The 19,879-nt window shown below is 52.9% G+C and overlaps 1 protein-coding gene and 1 long non-coding RNA gene across 6 annotated transcripts; one reads left to right on the forward strand and one right to left on the reverse strand.

The window, feature by feature from the left end:
* The first annotated feature begins 9,730 nt into the window (after positions 1-9,730).
* LOC127036598 (zinc finger protein 391-like) lies at positions 9,731-19,067 on the forward strand. 5 transcript variants are annotated; one of them, XM_050927650.1, is made up of 3 exons: positions 9,731-9,818; positions 15,880-16,040; positions 17,256-19,067. In XM_050927650.1, the coding sequence occupies exon 3, from the start codon at positions 17,408-17,410 to the stop codon at positions 18,071-18,073; it is 666 nt and encodes a 221-aa protein (XP_050783607.1). In that variant the 5' UTR covers positions 9,731-9,818; positions 15,880-16,040; positions 17,256-17,407; the 3' UTR covers positions 18,074-19,067. The 5 variants fall into 5 exon arrangements, with proteins under 5 accessions (XP_050783607.1, XP_050783608.1, XP_050783606.1 ...); XM_050927651.1 differs by having other exon boundaries at positions 15,883-16,040; positions 17,042-19,067; XM_050927649.1 differs by having other exon boundaries at positions 15,883-16,040.
* Positions 19,068-19,104: 37 nt separating this feature from the next.
* On the reverse strand, positions 19,105-19,370 carry LOC127036618 (uncharacterized). Its single transcript, XR_007770196.1, has 2 exons — positions 19,207-19,370; positions 19,105-19,175 (listed from the first exon to the last, which is right to left on the reverse strand). It is a non-coding gene; the product is annotated as an uncharacterized LOC127036618 (long non-coding RNA).
* Between the last annotated feature and the right edge of the window lie 509 nt (positions 19,371-19,879).

The following is a 19,879-nucleotide window of genomic DNA, read 5'->3' on the forward strand; positions in this document are numbered from 1 at the left end:
CCCCTCCCGCCCCACAGCAAGACCCCCCAGAGACCCTGAGCCTCCCACCCCACACCCCCAACACCCCTCCCGCCCCACAGCCAGACCCCCCAGAGACCCTGAACCCCCTCCTGCCCCACACCCAGACCCCCAACACCCCTCCCGCCCCACAGCCAGACCCCCCAGAGACCCTGAACCCCCTCCTGCCCCACACCCAGACCCCCAACACCCCTCCCGCCCCACAGCCAGAGCCCCCAGAGACCCTGAACCCCCTCTTGCCCCACACCCAGACCCCCAACACCCCTCCCGCCCCACAGCCAGACCCCCCAGAGACCCTGAACCCCCTCCTGCCCCACACCCCCAACACCCCTCCCGCCCCACAGCCAGACCCCCCAGAGACCCTGAACCCCCTCCTGCCCCACACCCACACCCCCAACACCCCTCCCGCCCCACAGCCAGACCCCCCAGAGACCCTGAACCCCCTCCTGCCCCACACCCCCAACACCCCTCCCGCCCCACAGCCAGACTCCCCAGAGGCCCTTTCCCGCCCTGCAGCTGGACCCTCCAGAGACCCCAGGCCCCCCTCCCACCCAGACCCCCCCCCGAGATCCTGAGCCTGCCTCACACCCGGACCTCCAACACCCTCCTGCCCCACAGCCAGACCCCCCAGAGACCCCGGGCCTCCCTTCCGCCACACAGCTGGACCCCCCTCAGAGACCCCAGGCCCCCCTCCCGCCCCACACTTGGACTCCCCCCGAGTCTCCCGCCCCACAGCTGGATTCCCCAGAGACCCTGAACCCCCTCCTGCCCCACAGTCTGACCCCCCCCCAGAGACCCCTTCCTGCCCCACAGCTGGACTCTGAGCCCTCCTCCTGCCCCACACTCGAACCCCCCAGAGACCCCAAGCCCCCCTCCCGTGCCACACATGGACCCCCACAGAGACCCTGAACCCCCTTCCTGCCCCATAGCTGGACCCCACAGGGATCCTGACCCCTTTCCCACCCCACAGCTGGACCCCCCAGAGACCCCAAGACCCCTCCCTACCCCACAGAGACCTGGAGACCCCTCCTGCCCTACAGATGGACCCCACAGAGACCCCGAACCCCCCTCCTGCCCCACACCTGGATCCCACAGAGACTGAGCCCTCCTCCTGCCCCACAGCCGGACCCCCCACACCTAGCCCCCCAACGCACATCCCACCTCACACCCAGACCCCCAACGCCTCTCCCGCCTACGGTGACCAGAGAGCAAGTGTGAAAAATCGGGACAGAACGTGGGGGGGTAATAGCCGCCTATATAAGAAAAAGCTCCAAATATCAGGACTGTCCCTATAAAATAGGAACATCTGGTTACCCTACTCCTGCCCCACACACAGACCCCCAATGCCCCTCCTGCCCGACACACACACCCCAACACCTCTCCCACCCCCATACAGACCCCCCGATGCCCCTCCTGCCCCACACCCAGACTCCAACGCCCCTCACCCCACACAGACCCCCAACGCCCCTCCTGCCCGACACACACACCCCAACACCTCTCCCACCCCCATACAGACCACCCCGATGCCCCTCCTGCCCCACACCCAGACTCCAACGCCCCTCACCCCACATACAGACCCCCATGCTCCTCCCACCCCGACCCCTGCAGAGACCCCCAACACTCCTCCTGCCCCACACACAGACCACCAATGCTCCTCCTACCCCACACCCGGACTGATTTGCCCCCTCTCCAACCCCACAGAGACCCCAGATTTCCCTCCTGTCCCAGACCCAGACCCTGTCGCCTCTCACGCTCCAACCCCCTCCACAGACCCTCAATGCCTCTCCTGCCCCCTGAATCCTCAATGCCTCCCCATCCCATACCCAGCCACCCTATGTAGGGTGACGAGATAGCAAGAGTGAAAAATAGGGACAGGGGGTGGGGGGGTCATAGGAGCCTATATAAGAAAAAGCCCCAAATATTGGGACTGTCCCTATAAAATTGGGATATTTGGTCACCCTACCCCTACGCCTCTCCTGCTCCACACCCAGACCACATCGCCCCTCCCATCCTGACCCCCCCCCACAGACCTCCAGCGCCGCTCCAGTCCCGCTCCCAACCCCACACAGACCCCTAACACTCCTCCTGCCCCACACCCAGATCCCCAACACCTCTCCCACCCCAACCTCCACACACAGACCCTGAACACCCCTTCAGTCACCCCCACATACAGACCCCAAACACCCCTTCCGCCCTGACCAACACACACAGATCCTCAAAGCCCCTCCTGTCCCACCCCGCACACAGACCCCAAATGACCCTCCAGTCCTGCCCCACACACAATTTCCTGCACGCCCCACAAACCACAGCCTACACATACCCCATCCACAGTTATACTAATGGCCATGTCTACACTACAAGGCCTTGACTAATATAGGAAGGCTGGTGCAGCTACAGGCAGCATGGACCAATGGAGAGAGCGCTGGTTTGGGTTGCAGAACACCTGGTTTCTCTTCCCATCTCTGGGTGACCATAAGCAAATCGGCGGGGGGGATATGTTACTCTGTGCCTCAGTTTCTCCATCTATGAAATGATAAAGATAGTGCCCTCCTTGGTCAATTGTTCGGAGATTTACCCAGGAGCAGCGCAAGATAGTCTGCAGAAGAGAAGAATGAGGGGGGATTTAATAGCTGCTTTCAACTACCTGAAAGGGGGTTCCAAAGAGGATGGATCTAGACTGTTCTCAGTGGTACCAGATGACAGAACAAGGATCAATGGTCTCAAGTTGCAGTGGGGGAGGTTTAGTTTGGATATTAGGGAAAACTTTTTCGCTAGGAGGGTGGTGAAGCACTGGAATGGGTTACCTAGGAGGTGGTGGAATCTCCTTCCTTAGAGGTTTTTAAGGTCAGGCTTGACAAAGCCCTGGCTGGGATGATTTAGTTGGTGTTGGTCCTGCTTTGAGCAGGGGGTTGGACTAGATACCTCCTGAGGTCCCTTCCAGCCCTGATATTCTATGATAAGAACTGGGAGTTGTGCCAATGTTAGTAAAACCATCCCTTGAGTGAAACAGGCTATATTAGTAAAGCACAGGTTTGCTGGTGTCACTGCGTCTACACGAGAGCCTTTTCTGGCACAGGTCTCTCGGTCAGGGATTGTACCGTCCTGACACAGCTGTGCTGGCAGAAATCTGTAGCGTAACCATAGCCTATGGCTACATCAGGGGTTTTCCTAGTGTTGCCATGTCAGCAGAAAACACCCCCACGTCAGTAAAACATTGACCTGTAATAATACTTGGCTCTTGTCTAGCACTTTCCAACACAGGCTTTAATACATTTAATCTCACAACAGCCCTGGGAGGTGGGGAAGTGCCATTAGCCCCACTGTACAGATGGCAAACTGAGGCACGGTGGGTATGTCTACACGGCAAAAAACAACCCGGCAGCAGCTCAGAGCCCAGGTCAACTGATTTTGACTAGTGTGGGGCTACAGTTAGCAGTGACGATGTTCCCACTCAGGCTGGAGCCCAGGGTCTGAAACCCAGCAAGGGGGGTGGCCCTCGGAGCTTGGGTGAGAAAGTCAACGCTGGTAGTTTTAGCCCTGCAGCACAAACCCGAGTTAGTCGACCCAGGCTCTGAGACTTGGTTTTTGGAGGGGGTGGGGGTCTGCACTGTAGATGCCCCCAGAGAGACTAAGAGTTCGTCTGGGCCGCAATAAAACACCTGCAGCTGGGCCAAGACTGCTGGCTGAGGCTTGCGGGGCTGTTAAATTGCATTTTAGACGTTCAGGCTTAGGCCCAGGCTCTGGGACCCACCTCTCAGAGCCCGAATAACTACACTGCAATTTCCCAGCCCCAATTTCTCAGCCGATTACAGCTGTGTAGATGTACCCACAGTCACGCTGGAAGTTTGTGGCATAGCAGGAAATTGAACTCACGCAGGGTCGGCTCCAGGTTTTCTGCTGCCCCAAGTGGAAAAAGAAAAAAAAAAAAAACCACGGCAGCGCAATCACGCTGCTCCACTCTTCTGCAGCAATTCAGCAGTGGGTCCTTCGCTCCGAGACGGACTGAGGGACCTGCCGGTAAAGACCCGGACATGCTGCCCCTATAGTGGCCGGAGGGCCGCCCCTTGTTATTGGCCACCCCAAGCACCTGCTTCTTTAGCTGATGCCTGGAGCCAGCCCTGAACTCATGGCGGTTTTGTAACCACTAATCTCTGCTTCTTTTATTCTTCTTCCTTTAGGCTTGGTCTATGCTAGAAAGGGTTTGGCAATACAGCGATTCCAGCAGAGCTAACCTGGCAACCGCTCCTAGATAAGATGCAGATTCTGCAGAAATAGCTTTGTTCCCTGAACCAAATAAGCTCTGCCAGCAAAAGGGCTTTTTTTTACTAATAAAACTGCATCTCCACTGGGGTTTTCGCTGGCAGGGCTAGAACCAGGAGAATAATCAATTTTTCTCGTTTGAAAAGGGGAAAAAAATCATTTTGAGTCAGACCAAAAGCGAACATATTTGAGATTTTGGGCAAATTCATTTTAAAAAAAAACATGTCTGATTGAATTATTGTTTTCCTTGACCCGAATCAAAAAGTTTCCTTTCGGGTTCCACCAGTTTTCAATGGTTTTGAATTTTTGAAAGATGAAAGTAAAGGCCATTGCAAAGCAAAAAGTTGGTTTGAACTGAAATGTCAGCATGTTTTGCTTAGAAAATGTCAGAACAAAAGGTTTTGATTTTTTTCCATTTTTGTTGTATTTAGTTTTTATTTCTTCTTATTATTTTATTGTTATTCCTTACCAATGGTTTATTTTATTGTAGGTATTTGTTTTAGGTATAATTAATTAGGTATTTATTTGTATTTCTTATCATTTTATTAATATTCCTTTATTATTATTAACAACAATTATTTATTTTAGATTAGATATTTGAGGAATTTTTTGATGTTTGGAATATTGTTTTTAGTTTTTTTTTCTTTCTGATCATTTTATTATTACTTTTTTATGAACATTTATTGCAGGTATTTGTTTTAGATACTTTTTTAAAGAAATGTTTGTAGGGTTTTTTTATTTCTTATTACCATTTTATTGTTATTACTTGATTTTTTTATTGTAATGCTTAACAATTATGTATTACAATTGTGATTGGGTATTTGTTTTAGATATTTGGGAGAATTCCTTTTAATTTTTGTAGGTATTTATTTTGTATTTCTTATTATTTTAGTATTATTCCTTTATTGTTTTTCAGTTATGGTATGTTAGGTATGTGTTTTAGGGTAGGTTATTTTTAATTTTTTTTTCTTTTTAGGTATTTCTTTTTTAAACAAGCAATTCGGCCACTTGTATGCGAATTAGCGAAGGGTTCCAGAGTCGCTAAATCTGCTTTTTTCGCTGGCAAAAAAACGTTGATCAAAAAGCTTTGACCAGCTTTATCTAGGGATCTGATTCGTTTCATGCTCCTCGCCAATGTAGCTGTGCTGGCAGAACGCCGCAGGGCAGACCAGGCCTGCAGCGCTGGGCATATGCTAGTCCACTGGACGAATAGATTCCAGCCCAGTTTACATGTCAGCCTTGGGAGAAGAAGGGAGATCTTGTGGACATAGGCTGGAACAGCTAGGTTTTTTCCCCACCTCTACTGCAATCTTCTGGAGAGAGGACGGGCAACTAGCTTGTTCTCCTCGTATCCAATATGTGAATTATTTGTTATCTGTACTAATGTAGCTCTGTACATTATTTATTAGGTTTATTACAGCAGCACCCAAAAGCCCCAGTCATGGCCCAGGACTCCATTGTGCTAGGCGCTGTACATTATTTATTAGGTGTATTATGGTAGCACCTAGGAGCCAAAGTCAGTGCCCAGAGTGCCGTTGTGCAAGGCGCTGTACCAAGGCATCTCCTGCCCCCAAGGAGTTTTTAATCCACATGGAAGACAAGAGTACAGCTGACTGGAAAAAATTGTCTAAACAGTTTTCCATTGGAAAATGCTGTTTTGACAAAACCAATTTTTCTTTATTTATACATTTATTCAGAGAAATGGTGACAAGCTTTTATTTCAAAAAATGTTTTTTTGGAGGGGGATCGTTTTGACTGTGTCGACATTTTGCAAGACCAAAAGATTTGATTTTTCTTGCCTCAAAAGCTATTTTTTGTTCTGAAATTTTCTTTGTTTTATGTAAGAGCCTTTAAAAAATTTAAAAGGGTCAAAAGGAAAAAAAACATTTTGACAAACTTGATTTTTTTTTTAATTGGGGGCAATTTAGTTGTGTGCAAAAATTGAAAAATGTGGCTAGTTGTTCCATTCAGAATGATCTTTCTTTCTTTCCTGAAAAATTTGAAATTTTTTATGGGATGGCAAATCCATTTCTCAACCAGCTGGAGACAAGAAATGGAGAGAGACAGATGGGGGAGTTCATGGAAACAACAAGATAATATTGGTCAGTGTGACAAACAGGGTTTCAACGCATTAGCAGCCAGACTCTTGTCAAGTTTTTAGAGGCTCCATGACAAAGAAGAGTTTTCAGGAGGGATTTGAAAGTGACTAATGAGGCAGCTTTGTGGCCTCCTCCCAAGAGGCAGGAGCCAAGGAGTCTTCCTAAAAATGGGGGGGTGTCCATGAGGCCCCTCCTCTTCCCTCCGAGGAGTCTTCTTAAAAATGGGGGAGGGGGGACATGAGGCCCCCCCCTCTTCTCTCGATGCCCTGCCCCTCAGCCACACCAGAAGCTGGAGGCATGGAGCAGGGAAGCCGGCCCCTCCGCCTGCTCCCTGGGCCCCCCACCCAAGGCAGGTCTGTGGCTCCCCACAGCTGCTGACCCGGCTCTGGACTTTGGCCTGACTGGGGGGCGGGGCCTTGAGGGCCGAAGAGACACAGCCAGGCCATGGTAGTATCCACCTGGGTAGGGACCCAGGCTGGGGGCTGCTCTTGCCGTTCCCCGGCAGGTGGAGGGTCTGCAGTTCCCCACAACTGCCCAGGCTTCCCATGCTGCTCTTATCCAGGCCAGGCTCCAACTTCCAGCCTGGCGGGGGGCAGAGCCTCTGAGAGAAGAGGAGAGGCAGGGAGCTGGGGCCGTGGTGAAAAGTGGGAGGGTCATGGCCCATTGGACCCCCCTGTTCTGGCGCCCCTGCCAAGGGGCAAGATGGGAGAAAGCAGGAGGGCACTTGTTCAAAAGTTTGACACCATAAAGCATCTGTCACTGGTTTCAGAGTAGCAGCCGTTAGTCTGTATCCACAAAAAAAACAGGAGTATTTGTGGCACCTTAGAGACTAACAAATTTATTTCAGCATGAGCTTTTGTGGGCTACAGCTCACTTCTTCAGATGCATAGAATGGAACATCTATCACTGTGTCTTCCAAACCTTTCATCATTCCTCTGGCTCCTTGTTGACCCCTCTCCAATTTATCCACATCCTTCCTGAAGGGTGGGCCCCAGAACTGGACACGGGATTCCAGCAGCAGTCACCCCAGTGCCAAATCCAGAGGGAAAAGATCCTCCTGGCTCCTACTGAAATGTCCCCTGCTTGTGCATCCCAGGATTGCGTTAGCCCTTTTGGCCACAGCATCACATTGGGAGCTCGTGTTCAGCCGATTATCCACCCTCACATCTTTCTCAGAGTCACTGCTTCCCAGGATAGAGTCCTGCCCTGCTTAGGGATCTGGGGCAAAAAATCAGTACTTGGTCCTGCTAGTGAAGGCAGAAGGCTGGACTTGATGACCTTTCAGGGTCCCTTCCAGCTCTATGAGATATATTGCTGGCTTATGTCCACCTCCCCAAGCAACAGGGCTGCCCAGAAGGGGAGGCAAGTGGGGCATTTTGTCCCGGGCCCCCACAAGGGTCCTTCACTCGCTCCAGGGGCCCCAGAAAACTCTCGCAGGGCCCTGGCCCCCGGAGCCTCTTCCGCTCCAGGTCTTCAGCGGCAATTTGGTGGCAGGGGGGTCCTTCCGCTACAGGACCTGCTGCTGAAGCACCCCAAAGACCCGCGGTGGGGGGTCCTTCTGCTCCGGGACCTGCCGCCGAAGTGCCAGGTCTTTGGCAGCAAGACCCTAGGCCCCCTGAATCCTCTGGGCAGCCCTACCAAGCAATCCACATTGCTGGGTATCAGTGACCTTTCCTCACCTGAAATACTGCATGCAGCTCTGGTTGCCCCATCACAGAAAAGCTCCCTTAGAACCAGAAGAGGTGAAAAAAAGAGCAATGAAAAAATTTAGAGGGATGGAACAGCTTCCGCACAAGGAGAGATTAAAAAGACGGGGGCTGTTCAGCTTGGAAGAGAGATGACTAAGTGGGGGACACAATGGAGGTCTATAAAATCATGACTGGTGTGCAGAAAGGGGCTAGGGAAGTGTTATTTACCCCTTCCTGTGACACAAGAACTAGGGAGGGTCACCTAATTAAATTAATAGCAGGTTTAAAACAAACGTAAGGAAATATTCACACAACAGACAGTCAACCTGTGGAACTCATTGTCACATGATGTTGTGAAGGCCAAAAGTTGGGTTCAAAAAAGAATTAGATAAGTTAATGGAGGATAGGTCCATGAGTGGCTAGCAGCCAAGATGGCCAGGCTCCAGGTGTCCCTAAACCTCCAACTGCTAAAAGCTGGGACTAGATGGCAGGGCCAGGGATCATTTGCATTTGCCCTGGTCTGTTCATTCCCTCTGAAGCATCTAGAACTGGCCACTGTCAAAGACAAGATATGGGGCTAGGTGGGCCATTGGTCTGACCCGGTATGGCCATTCATTCCTATGTTCTTATACTGAAACCCTGCAAGCGTGCCAATTGTGTAGAGGCATCAGGACAGATTCCACTTCTTGCGCCTCCCCCACCACAACCCCCAAATCTTTTTTCCTAGTCACTGCTTCCCAAAAAAAAGCATCTTTGAGTATGGTCAACACTTTTTGTTCCTAAATGGAGACATTTACATTTAGCCACATTAAAACACCTCTTGTTTGCTTGCACCCAGTTTATCCAATTGCTCTGAGTTAGTGACCTGTCCTTTGCATTATTTATCACTCCCCCGATTCTTGTGTCATCTGCAGACGTTATCCAGGATGATTTTATGTCTTCGCCCAGGTCACTGACGAACGTGTTTCACGGCACAGGGCCGAGAACCGATCCCTGCGGGACCCCACTCACTGGAAATGCAGCCTCTTGATTCCCTGCTTACAGTTACATTTTGAGACCTATCAGCTGTGTTTTAATTCATTCAACGTGGGTCATGTTCATTTTATAGCCTTCTAGATTGTTTATGCAGAATGCCGTGCAGGACCAAGCCAGACGGCTTGCTGAAGTCTACATCTGTTACGTCACGGTTATCCCCCAAACCCATAATCTCATCAAACAGAGTTCAAGTTCGTCTCTCCCAGAGGCAGATTATGGGGGACACGTTTCTAGTTTTCAGTTCCAAACGGCGTTTTGTTTCACAATTTTTATTTTTAAATGTTTGAAAATGCTCAAGAGCAAAAGGACTTGACCCCACAGGACATTTCTCCACCTGAAGTCAAAAGGAAAAATGAATTTTTTTCCTCCTGACTTTTTGAGTCACTAAAAATTTCAGATATTTTTAAATTGAAATGTTCCCCCCCTGCCTCCCCAATCTCCCCCCACTTTTGGGAATCAGCCAGGGACCGGAAGCTCCATGCTGGGCCCAGCTCTGTTCAGCCCCCAGGGGGATCGGGGCGCTGCCCTTATGCGCCTCCAGGGGCGCCCTGCGGAACCCAGGCGTCCGGGGGCTGGGGGGATGTCTGGCGGGGGAAGGGTTAACGACCATCGAGCTGGCAGGCTGCTGCGGTGCAGAGCGGAGCCGGGGCTGGGGGAGGAGAGACCGAGAGATGGGCCCGGGCACCTTCCTGCGCTCAGCCCAGCGTGTGCACCGGCGGTGAGAGCGGGCGGGGGCGGCTGGGCTGCGGCTTGGGGGATGGGGGAGTTCGGGGACTCCAGCAGCTGGAGAGGGGGCAGGCAGCCGGGGTGAGAGTTGCAGATGGGGGTCAGGGAGCCGGAATTTGCAGGATGGAAGGGGGTGGGGGTGAGAGTTGCAGCTTGGGAGGATGGGGGGCAGGGAGCTGGGATTTGCAGAATGGGAGGTGAGAGTTGCAGCTGGGGAGGGTGGGGGGCAGGGAGCTGGGATTTGCAGAATGGGAGGTGAGAGTTGCAGCTGAGGAGGATGGGGGGCAGGGAGCTGCGATTTGCAGGATGGGAGGTGAGAGTTGCAGCTGGGGAGGGTGGGGGGCAGGGAGCTGGGATTTGCAGAATGGGAGGTGAGAGTTGCAGCTGGGGAGGGTGGGGGGCAGGGAGCTGGGATTTGCAGAATGGGAGGTGAGAGTTGCAGCTGAGGAGGATGGGGGGCAGGGAGCTGGGATTTGCAGGATGGGAGGTGAGAGTTGCAGCTGGGGAGGGTGGGGGGCAGGGAGCTGGGATTTGCAGAATGGGAGGTGAGAGTTGCAGCTGGGGAGGGTGGGGGGCAGGGAGCTGGGATTTGCAGAATGGGAGGTGAGAGTTGCAGCTGAGGAGGATGGGGGGCAGGGAGCTGGGATTTGCAGGATGGGAGGGGGATGTGGGTTGAGAGCTGCAGCTGGGGAGGATGGGGGACAGGGATCTGGGATTTGCAGGATGGGGGTGAGAGCTGCAGCTTGGGAGGATGGAGGGCAGAGAACTGGAATTTGCAGGATGGGAGGGGGATGGAGGTGAGAGTTGCAGCTGGGGAGGATGGGGGGCAGGGAGCTGGGATCTGTAGAAGGGGAGGGAGCTGGTGGTGAGAGTTGCAGATGGGGGGCAGGGAGCTGGGATGAGGGGGATGGGGGCAGGGAGCTGGGTGCTGCAGCTGAGTAGGGGGCTGGGGTGAGAGCTGCAGCTGAGAAGGATGAGGGGGCTGGGAGCTGGGATTTGCAGGATGGGAGGGGGATGCGGGTTGAGAGCTGCAGCTGGGGAGGATGGGGGGCAGGGAGCTGGGATTTGCAGGATGGGGGGTGAGAGCTGCAGCTGGAGAGGATGGGGGACAGGGAGCTGGGATTTGCAGGATGGGAGGGGGATGCGGGGTGAGAGCTGCAGCTGGGGAGGGTGGGGGGCAGGGAGCTGGGATTTGCAGGATGGGGGTGAGAGCTGCAGCTGGGGAGGATGGAGGGCAGAGAACTGGAATTTGCAGGATGGGAGGGGGATGGGGGTGAGAGTTGCAGCTGGGGAAGATGGGGGGCAGGGAGCTGGGATCTGTAGGAGGGGAGGGGGCTGGTGGTGAGAGTTGCAGATGGGGGCCAGGGAGCTGGGTGCTGCAGCTGAGGAGGGGGCTGGGGTGAGAGCTGCAGCTGGGAAGGATGAGGGGGCTGGGAGCTGAGTATGGGTGGAAGAGGAGCTGCAGGAATGGGGGTGAAACTGCTGCTGGCGGGCCGACGGCTGAGGCTGACAAGGGGTAGGAAGCTGTAGCCAGGGAGGGGCACTGGAGGGCTGGGACCTGGGGGAGACGGAGGTGGGAGCTGGTGGTGGGGAGGCTGGGATCTGGGGATGGGAAAAGGGGCTGCAGGGAGGGGGCTGGAACTCGGGAGGGGAGAGGGGAGCCAGGTTTGGGAAATGGAGGTGGTGGAGGGCTGGGATCTGGGGGTGGGCAGGAGAGGAGAATGGGGGAAAGGAATCTGAGGGTGGAGGTGGGAGGAGACTGGGGCCAGCCAGCAGCTCTCAAAGCTCTTTACTGAGGAGCTCAGTATCATTATCCCCATTTTACAGATGGGGAAACTGATGCACAGAGTGAGGCTGTGACTAGCCCCGGTCACCCAGCAGGCCAGTAGCGAAGAACTCAAAGATCTCCTGAGTTCCAGCTCAGTGCTCTATCCATTAGCCCCCGCCGCTCCCCCAAACAAGCGAAACACACAAATGAGAGCTGAGATTTTTTTTTAAAGTGTTTAAAATAAACTAGTGAAAGCCGAGCTTCTCCCATAGTCTCCAGCAGAGCTAGGGAAGTGGTATTGCTGTTAAACAAGGCACTGTTGAGCCCTCAGCTGGAATTCTGTGCGCGGTCCTCGTCTCCCACAGAAAGATGAATTCAGGCTGGAACAGGTGCAGAGAAGGGCAACTGCTAGGATGATCCAAGGAATGGAAAACGCACCTTACAGGAGGAGATTTTATGAGCTTGGCTTGTTTAGCCTGGCCAAACACAGGCTGAGGGGAGTTCTGATCGCTCTCTATAAATACATCAGAGGGATAAACACCAGGGAGGGAGAGGAGTTATTTAAATCAAGCACCAATGTGGGCACAAGAACAAATGGATGTAAACTGGCCATGACGAGGTTTAGGCTTGTAATTAGATGAAGGTTTCTAGCCATCGGAGGAGGGAAGTTCTGGAACAACCTTCCAAGGGGGGAACAGTGGGGGCAAAAAACCAAACTGGCTTCAAGACTGAACGATAAGGTTATAGAGGGGTCGTGTCATGGGACTGCCCACAATGGCATGTAGCTGATCTGTGACTGCTAGTAGCAAATATCGGCAGTGGCCGATGATGGAGCACTAAATGGGTCAGGCTCTGACTTACTACAGAGAATACTTTCCCAGGTGTCTGGCTTGTGGGTCTTGCCCACGTGCTCAGGGTCTAACTGATCGGCGTATTTGGGGTCAGGAAGGAAGTTTCCCCAGGGTCAGATTGGCAGAAACCCTGGGGCCGGGGGGTTCGCCTTCCTTTGTAGCATGGGGCATGGGTCACTTGCAGGTTTAAATTAGTGTAAATTGTGGAGTCTCTGTAATGTGAAGTCTTTAAATCATGATCTGAGGACTTCAGTAACTCAGCGAGAAGTTAGGGATCTGTTCCAGGAGTGGGTGGGTGAGGTTCTGTGGCCTGCAATGTGCACGCGGGCAGACAAGAATGATCACATGGGTCCCTTCTGGCCTTAATGTCTGTGAGATGCTGGAAGCTGTCAAACTAACATGCTATTTTTTTTATGAGATTAAAAGTTTGGTTGATAAAAGTAATAGTATTGACGTAATAGACTTAGACTTCTGCAAAGCATTTGACTTGGTGCTGCAGGACATTTTGATTAAAAAACTAGAACGATATAAATTTCATGTGGCCCTCATTAAATGGATTAAAAACTGGCTAACTGATAGATCTCAAAAATGTAACTGTAAATGGAGAATCATCATTTGGGGGGATGTGTGTCCAGGGGGTCCCACAGGGATCGGTTCTCAGCCCTACGCTATTTAAGATCTTTATCAATGACCTGGAAGAAAACATTAAATCATCACGGAGGAAGTTTGCAGATGACCCCAAAATTGCAGGAGTGGTAAATAATGAAGAGGATGGCTCACTGACAGTGTTCCCTCTAATTTTTCCCACTCCTGTGTGGAATGAATTTTGTTACGTGCACCAATAGGGAGATGATGTGTGACACATCACCTTCATATCGGTGCACGTAACAAAATTCATGTGGTGGGGTCGAGGCTGAGGGGTTCGGAGTGTGGGAAGGGGCTCACGGCTGGGGCAGAGGGTTGGGGTGCAGGGGGGGTGAGGGCTGTGGCTAGGCATGTGGGCTCTGGGGGGGCTGGGGATGAAGGGTTTGGGGTGCAGGAGGGGGCTCTGGGATGGGGGGTGAGGCCAAGGAGTTCAGATTGTGGGAGGGGGCTCTGGGCTGGGGCAGAGCGTTAGGGTGTTGGGGGGGTGAGAGCTCTGCCTGGGGATATGGGCTCTGGGGTGGGGATGAAGGGTTTGGGGTGCAGGAGGATTTCTGGCCTGGAGGGTGTGGCCAAGGAGTTTGTGTTGTGGGAGGGGGCTCTGGGCTGGGGCAGGGATTTGGGGTGTGGGAAGTGGACGGGATGATGGCTCTGGCTGGGGGTGCAGGCTCTGGGGTAGGGCCAGGGCTTTGGGGTGCAGGCTGCCCCAGGGGTGCGACAGGAAGAGAGAACTCCCCCCAGCTCTCTCTCCCTGCAGCAACATCTGGGAGGAGCGGGTGAGGCGCCCCTCCCTGCGCGGCAGATCCAGGCTGGGACTGGGGCTGGGTTGGGGCCGGGGGAGGGGCAGGTCCGTGGCTGGGTTGGGGCTGGGGGAGAGGCAACTTAGGTCACTGATACAGAGCAATCTGGATGGCTTGGTAAACTGAGCTCAAGCAAACAATATGAATTTTAGTACAGCTAAATTTAAATGTATCTGTCTAGGAACAGAGCATGCAGGCCATACTTACAGGGTAGGGGACTCTACCCTGGGGAGCAGGGATTCTGAAAAAGATTTGGGGGTTGTGGTGGTTAATCAGCTCAAAAGAGCTAATGTGATCCTGGTCAACGGGGGAATCTCAGAGGTTATTTCACTGCTGTATTTGTCTCGGGTGGGACCGCTGCTGGGATCCTGTGTCCGGTTCTGGATCCCACAGTGAAGAAGGATGTTGACAAATTGGAGAGGGGTCAGAGAAGAGCCACGGGAATGATTGAAGGTTGAGAAAACTTGCCTCATCGTGATAGACTCAAAGAACTCAATCTATTTAGCTTAACAAAGTAAAGATTAAGGGGTGACTTCATCCCACTCTATAAGTACCAAGAGGGGGAACAAATATTTAAGGATGAGCTCTTCCATCTAGCAGAGAAAGATCTAACATGACCCAATGGCTGGGAGTTGAAGCTACACAAATTCAGACTGTAAATAGCATGCAAAATTTTAACAGCGGTGGAAATTGGAACGACTTACTGAGGGGTCCTGGTGGATTTTCCATCACTGACCATTTTTAAATCAAGAGCGGATGTTTTCCTAAAAGCTCTGCTCTAGTTCATAGAGGAATTAATTCAGGTAAGTGCTATGGGCTGTCTAAGTTAGAGCTGGGCAGAAGTTTTAGCACAAAACCTTTTTTCCGGAAAAAAAAAGTCAACTCACTGATACATTTTGCAAATTAGCTTGGGTCCCCCAAATTGTTCATTTTGGGGGAAATCAAACCCTTAAAAAAATCCAGAGAAAATCAAAACATTTACAGTTATTTTGGTTCAAAGTGGCTTTTTGTCTAAAAAATTCCTTCCCTTTTAGTGTTTCTTAATTCAAAATGATTTTAAAAGGGTCAAAATCGTCTCCTCTGACTCATAGATTCATAGAATCGTAGGCCTGGAAGGGACCTTGAGAGATCATCTAGTACAGTCCCCTGCACTCATGACAGGACTAAGTATTATCTGGACCATCCCTGACAGAGGTTTGTCTAACCTGCTCTTAAAAATCCCCAGTGATGGAGATTCCATAACCTCCCTGCGCAATTTATTCCAGTGTTTAACCACCCTGACAGTTAGGAAGTTTTTCCTAATGTCCAACCTAACCCTCCCTTGCTGCAGTTTAAGCCCATTACTTCTCGTCCTATCATCAGAGGTTAAGAAGAACAATTTTTCTCCCTCCTTCTTGTAACATCCTTTTATGTACTTGAAAACTGTTACCACGTCCCCTCTCAGTCTTCTCTTTTCCAGACTAAACAAACCCAATTTTTTCAGTCTTCCCTCACAGGTCATATTTTCTAGATCTGAATCATTTTTGTTGCTCTTCTCTGGACTTCCTCCAATGTGTCCACATCTTTCCTGAAATGTGCCCAGAAATGGGGACAATACTCCAGCTGAGATCTAATAAGCGCGGGGTAGAGCTACTCCAGCTGAGATCTAATCAGCGCGGAGTAGAGCAGAAGAATGACTTCTCGTGTCTTGCTCACAACACTCCTGCTAATACAACACCACTCCTGCTAATAATACGACTTGACACGAAACTTTTTGTCCAACTTCACAATTTTGAAAACTTTCATTTTTGCTCTGACCAAAAACTTGCTTTTTTTTCCCACCCAACTTTTCAAAATTGCCAGTTAATCAAAAACTCTGTTATTTGTCCCCTGTTCTAGTCCCATCTCTTCCCCAAATAGTTCTAGATTGGCTGGATCCCTAAAGCAGAGAGCGTAGAACCATCCCAGGAGCTGTCATGGAACACCTGAGCTTACCCTGATGCTTTCTCTCAGTAGGGTTTTCTATTGTGAGCTCCTGGGGATGTGACCACGGTCGGACCTGGAGGAAAGGACAACACTGGAGAGGAATCAAGTAAGCAGGAAGTTAGACCAGCTGTAAACCCTGCAGGGGGGCACGGGAGTCCCAGCAAAGCCGCCCAGAGCCCCTCTAGCAGGTAACTAGTGTTCGGTGACATTTTTTGAGTGGAATGTTTTTTTCAGCAAGAACTGCAGATTCGATGAGGCCAAAAACGCTTCCCGAATTCATGTCCGATTCACCAAATTGTTGGTCGTGGGGGGAATAAACAACAAAAAATCCCCAAAAGTCCAGAGTTTCCTTACGACATTTTCTGTATGAATTGCTGGCTTAAATGACTTTCTGGTTAGGATCTGCCTTCCATTTTATTTTTAAAAGGCAAATGCATTTTTTTTTTTAAATCTTGAAATTGACTCAAAATGTTTTGGGTTGACTGAGAGATTTTACTTGACCCAAAACAATTATTGTTTCAACTTTAAGATTCACCAGCATTTAAAAAAAAATCAACCCCAGAATGATGTGGTTTTCCCCAGGTTTTTTGGCACTGCCAGTCAACCGAAGAGTCGCCTATTCACACAGCTAATTGTCACGGTGGGAATGTGGGGGGTGCTGGTTCCCGTACTGTCACCCACCCAAGTAATCCTCCCCCATGTGGCGATCCATGTCTTACCAACCCCCACAGCCCCTTTCCCTGGCGGCGCTGATGCCGAAGCAGGCCTGGGCCCCTCCACTAGAGGAAGGCTGGGGGTGTCTCCTTCAGAGCCCCATTGCTGTTTTGGGGGCCTGCCTCTCAGCTTCACCAATGACAGCGCCTTGGGGTCTGGGCATAAATGAGAATCAGTGTCAACAGCCTGGGCATGGACAGTCAAACCTAGTGGTCGGAGCTGGAGTCAGGAACCCCAAGTCAAGTCCAGTACTGGAGACAGAAACAGAAACCAGGCAAAGAGCAGGCCAGGAAGAAGGCTGGGAGGCAAGGCTGGGGCAAGAGCAGTCATAGTGGTGGGCATAAGCGTTAAGCTGCCTCCCCCTCAGCCAGTCAGACACTCAGATGTACTCATGAGTCAGTACTCGTGATTCCAGGCTCAGCTGCCGGCCCTTGGTTCTATATTAATAATAATGCCCAGTGCTTTCCATCCATAGAGTTCAAAGCCTTGACGATGGAGCTCAGTAGTGTAACCCTCATTGTACAAGTGGGGAAACTAAGGCACGGAGCGGGATGGTCGCCCAGGAGGCCAGAGCTGAGAATAGAAGCCAGGAGCCCTGAGTCCTGGTGCTCTATCCGCTAGGCCGTGCTGCCTCTCACCAGAAATGAGGCAGCAGGAGCAACTCACGGCTGGATTCTCTGTCCTCACAGGGAGCAGAGAAGAAGGAGGGGGATCCCCGAAGCTGCCTGGGAGGAGCCAAAGGGAACAGTCCTAGTAGCGAAGCCAGGTTGCAGGCAGGCTCGTGGGAGGATTGGCTACGCACGTAACCCCAGGCTGCTGGAGCCCCCTGCTGGCCACACTCATGGGTGAGAAGGCCAACACGTGCCCGTACTGTGGGAAGGGCTTCCGGCGTAGCTCCCACCTGACCCGGCACCTGGGAACCCACTCAGGCAGAGAGCAGCGCCCCTATGCCTGTAGCCACCGTGGCAAGGGCCCAGCCTTGACTCCGCCGCCGGCGGGCGAGCGCCCCTACTCCTGCACCCACTGCGGGAAAGCCTTTGGGCGCAGCGCCCACCTGGCTCGGCACCAGGAGACCCACTCTGGCGAACGCCCCTACAAGTGCACCTACTGCGGGAAAGCCTTCGGGCGCAACGCCCACCTGACCCGGCACCACGGCACCCACACCGGCGAGCGCCCCTACCAGTGTGGTATCTGTGGCAGGGCCTTCACCCGCGACGCCCACCTGACCCGGCACCAGCTCGTCCACACCGGCGAGAAGCCCTTCCAGTGCGGCGTCTGCGGCAAAGCCTTCACCCGCAGCGCCCACCTGGCCCGGCACCAGGGCACCCACACGGGCGAGAAGCCTTTTGAGTGCGGGGTCTGCGGCAAAACCTTCACCCGTGACGCCCACCTGGCCCGACACCGGGCCACTCACACCGGCGAGCGCCCTTACAAGTGTGCCAACTGCGGGAAGGGCTTCGGAGCCACCTCCCACCTCCTCCGCCACCAGAGGACCCACCAGGAGTAGCTGCCCTGGCGTGGAATGCGGGAACCAAGGGGCAGTGGTCCTCACACCCCAGCGCTCGCTTCCATCATGGGAGGAGAGGGCATGGGAATCAGGGAGCACCAGTTCCCGCGTTGCCACCCACTGGGGTGTCCCTCCTGCATGGGGAACTGAGGAGGTGCCAGCTGTCATGCCCACTCCTGCTGGGGCACTCCTCATCCATGGGGGTTGTGCGGCTCAAGGGAGTGCCAGCTCCTAGGCCACTTCTGCCCAGAGTGCGCCTTCCTCGGGGGAGGGCATGGGAATCAAGGGGGCACCAGTTCTCGCGCGGCCACCCTCAGGGGTGCTCCTGCCCTGGAGGGAGAGCTGGTCCCCCGCTGACATACACTGACATGCTCCTAACCCCCTGGGCTGGGCGTGGGAATCGAGAGGGGCGGCGTTCCCCGTGCCCACATCCATGCGTCTGCAATGACCGGACAGGAGGATCTGGCCCAGAGTTGGACTCCTGGCATCCTTGGGGCACGGAAGATAATGTGGGCCGCCTGGGGAGCGCACGGAGTCACCGGCCCTGCGACCAGTCTGCCCCGTGAAGAGACGACGATCCAGCCGTATCTAAAACCTCGTCCGGACAGAGATTGACTGGAACAGCAGCCCCAGGTGGGCGCGCTGTCCCAAGGGAAAAGGAACTCTATCCCAGGACAATCACTCTGCCCCCAAAGGGACGCCCCTGCCCAGCCCCAGTGGCAGGCCCAGATGCCTTCTCCTCTGCCAGGCTGGTCACAGGCGCTAGCCCCCTCAGCCCTTACCAGGCTTGGCCTCATCCCTTCTCAGCAGGACGGGCTCGTCCTAGGGCGCTGGCCCTCAAGGGAGCAGGCCAGCCTGATCCAGGGAGTCCAGAATAGCTCTGTTAGACAGCACTAGCCAGTGTGGAGTAGTTAGCCTGGAACAGCCAGGCCGGGCCGCTTCCTTCATTGTAGACATGGTGTGAGAGCGCACAGTGTACCAAGACAAGGGCTGGAGGGGGGGGGCGGGGAGTGAGAAACCTCTTGTGTGTGTGTGTGAGAGAGAGAGAGAAACCGTGTGTGTGTGAGACACCTCCTTGTGTTCCCCTTTGTGTGTGAGAAACCTCCTCGTGTGCATGTGTTTGTGTGAGAAACCTTCTGGTGTGTCCGTGTGTGTGTGAGAAACCTCTTGCATATCAGAAACCTCCTTGTGTGTGTGTGAGAAACATCTTGTGTGTGTGTGTATAAGAAACCTTGCTTGTCTGTGTGTGTGAGAGAAACTGTCCGTGTGTGTGAGAAACTGTGTGTCTGTGTGTGTGTGAGAGAGAAAGAGAGAAATCTCCATGTGTATGTGAAACCTCATGTGGATGTCCGTCCATCCCTGTGTGTGAAATGTCATGTATGAAACTTCCTCCCACGTGTCCATGTGAGAGTGTGTGTGAGAAACCTCCCTATGTGTGTCTATCCGTGTGTGTGTGGAACTCTTTGCCAGAGGATGTTGTGAAGGCCAAGTTTATAACAGGGTTAAAAAAAGAACTAGATAAGTTCATGGACGATAGGTCCTTCAATGGCTATTAGACAGGATAGGGAGGGATGTCAGAAGCTGGGGATGAGCGACAGAGGATGGATCACTTGATGTTACCTGTTCTGTTCATTCCCTTTGGGGCTCCTGGCATTGGCCACTGTTGGCAGACAGGACACTGGGCTAGATGGACCTTTGATCTGACCCAGTCTGGTCGTTCTTGTGTGTGTGAGAAACTTTCTGCCATGTGTGGGGGTGCGAAGCCTCTATGTGTGTGCATGTGTATGTGAAGCCGCCTCTTGTGTA

Source organism: Gopherus flavomarginatus, chromosome 18 (genome assembly GCF_025201925.1).
Source record: "Gopherus flavomarginatus isolate rGopFla2 chromosome 18, rGopFla2.mat.asm, whole genome shotgun sequence".
Lineage (NCBI taxonomy): Eukaryota > Metazoa > Chordata > Testudines > Testudinidae > Gopherus > Gopherus flavomarginatus.